General features: G+C 49.8%; 1 protein-coding gene across 1 annotated transcript; it reads left to right on the forward strand.

Moving 5' to 3' along the window:
* The first annotated feature begins 205 nt into the window (after positions 1-205).
* LOC123405692 lies at positions 206-894 on the forward strand. The gene is made up of 2 exons (XM_045099287.1): positions 206-262; positions 367-894. The coding sequence occupies exons 1-2, from the start codon at positions 206-208 to the stop codon at positions 892-894; spliced, it is 585 nt and encodes a 194-aa protein (XP_044955222.1).
* The last annotated feature ends 1,222 nt before the right edge of the window (positions 895-2,116 follow it).

The raw sequence follows: 2,116 nt of genomic DNA on the forward strand, positions 1-2,116 counted from the left end.
CCCTACCCTAGCCGCCACTTTCTTCCCTCCGAGCGCCCCTCCCTCGTCTCCCTTCCGCTCTGACCCTCCAGCGCCCCTACTCTCTCCCCATGTTCTTCCTCTGGTGCCTCCCCGCTCTAGCAGCTTCTCCTCCGGCCATGTCGACGCTCTCCACACAGGGGAACGCACAGGGTAAACCTTCCGACCGCCCCGACCACTGACTGCCATGGCCGCCGCCGGTTCCTCCGCTGCCCTCCAGGCTCCAGTCTCCCTCAACGACAAGGTGAGTGCTCGCTCCCTCACTAGATCTCTGTCGGGCCGAATCTGCTCCTCCTGCTATGGGTATACGGCGATCTGATCTGGTTTGGCTTGTTCGTTTTTGGCAAGCGGCGGCCATGGGCAGCGGTGTCGACGGCTACCGGGCAGCGGGGGACTGCGGGGTGTGCGCAATCTGCCTCGAACAGATCCCGCTCCAAGAGACGGCGCTTGTCAAGGGTTGCGACCACGCCTACTGCAACCGCCGCCGTCCTCCCGGCGCTCCGCCGAAAACTCCGCCGCAACGGCCGCCACCTCCCGCGCGCGCCCCGCCTCGCCCAGCTCCACTGGAACTTCCCCGCGCACCTCGCCCAGCTCGCCGCGCCGCGCCGCTACGACCTCGTCGTCGCCGCCGATGTTGTCTACGTCCAGGAATCAGTGCCGCACCTCGTCGCCACCATGGACGCGCTCGCCGACGCCGAGCACGGCGTCGTGCTCCTCGGGTACCAGATTCGGTCCCCCGAGGCGCACCAGGCCTTCTCGGACGCAGTGCCTGCCGCCTTCCCTGTAATCGAGAAGGTGCCGCGAGAGCACCTCGACCAAGAGTACGCCTTCGAGGAATCCGACGTGTTCGTGCTCCGTAGGAGGCCGCGGCAGTGAGATTTTTGCTCTATTGCGTCAGGCATTTACATAGCAGGTTTGCAGGAATTTCTTATTTCAGTTCAAAAGCATGAGCATTTAGTTGCGATGGCTGGTGAAGGTCGCTGATAGGAAGTGATGAATGTTTTGGCTTCCATGGATTAATGTTTAAGTAGCATGTTAAGTTTCACCTATGTTTTGTGGTGTAAACATGTCGGATTTTTCATGTTCATGATCGTATTTGTTCGTTGCATTGGGTGATCGACAAAAAAGAAGTCCACTGTGTAGACTTAATGGAATTGTGGTCATTATGCATCTTAACACTCAACTTCTATGTTGAAATTAAATCTTCTTGTGAGTGATGCATTATGCATCTTAATGAACTGATGAAATGCCCCTCTTTCCAACTAGGGTAAGAGATTAACTGAATGTGACTTTAAATTAAGAAATAATTGGCTCAACTTCTGTGTCGAAGTCAAATCATAGTGACAATCTGTTTTGATGAACTGATTGTAAACTGGAAATGTCCCTCCTCCCAACTAGGGAGAGAGATAATGGAATGCGACTCCTCGGGTATGCGAAATTTAGCTGAGTACACAGAGAGGATTCTGCCATGTACTGTATAATTGTAGTATATAGTACACGTACCTCTGGTTTCAATGAGCATGGTGTATATCCAGAGAATGTGTCTATGCCTTTTCACATGGTAGTATGATTGTGTACTTAATACTCCCTCCGTCCCAAAATTTTTGTCTTAGGTTTATTTAGAAATGAGTGTATCTAAATACTAAAGCGTGACTAGATACATTCATACATAGAAAAATCTAAGACAATAATTTTGGAACGGAGGAAGTACTTAGTACTAGTTGTAGCATATATACAAACTTTTACTCTGTAAAAACTAAAAGCATAAATATTTGTGTACGACTCCTGACGTTGACATGTTTATCTCCTGAGCGCCATCTTCTCCTCAGGCTCCAGGTTGTTCGTCGGAGGTAAGATTCGTACATCTCACTCCTGTCTAGTGTTCATGCTAATGTGTGAATCATACCTCCAGCAATAATGCGCTTTGCTGACTTATGGATCAGGATGCCTTGCATTCAATTTCTTGTCAATTGTTTGATGCCTGAACCTGAAAATCTTCACCATTTTAGATCTGACAGACTTCCTATCAGTTATATCTTTTGCTAATTTATTTAGTAAGTTCATGCTAGTTTATCAGTCATCCTGCTTGCTGATTTTA

This window comes from Hordeum vulgare, chromosome 6H, assembly GCF_904849725.1.
Source record: "Hordeum vulgare subsp. vulgare chromosome 6H, MorexV3_pseudomolecules_assembly, whole genome shotgun sequence".
In the NCBI taxonomy this organism is placed as follows: Eukaryota; Viridiplantae; Streptophyta; class Magnoliopsida; order Poales; family Poaceae; genus Hordeum; species Hordeum vulgare.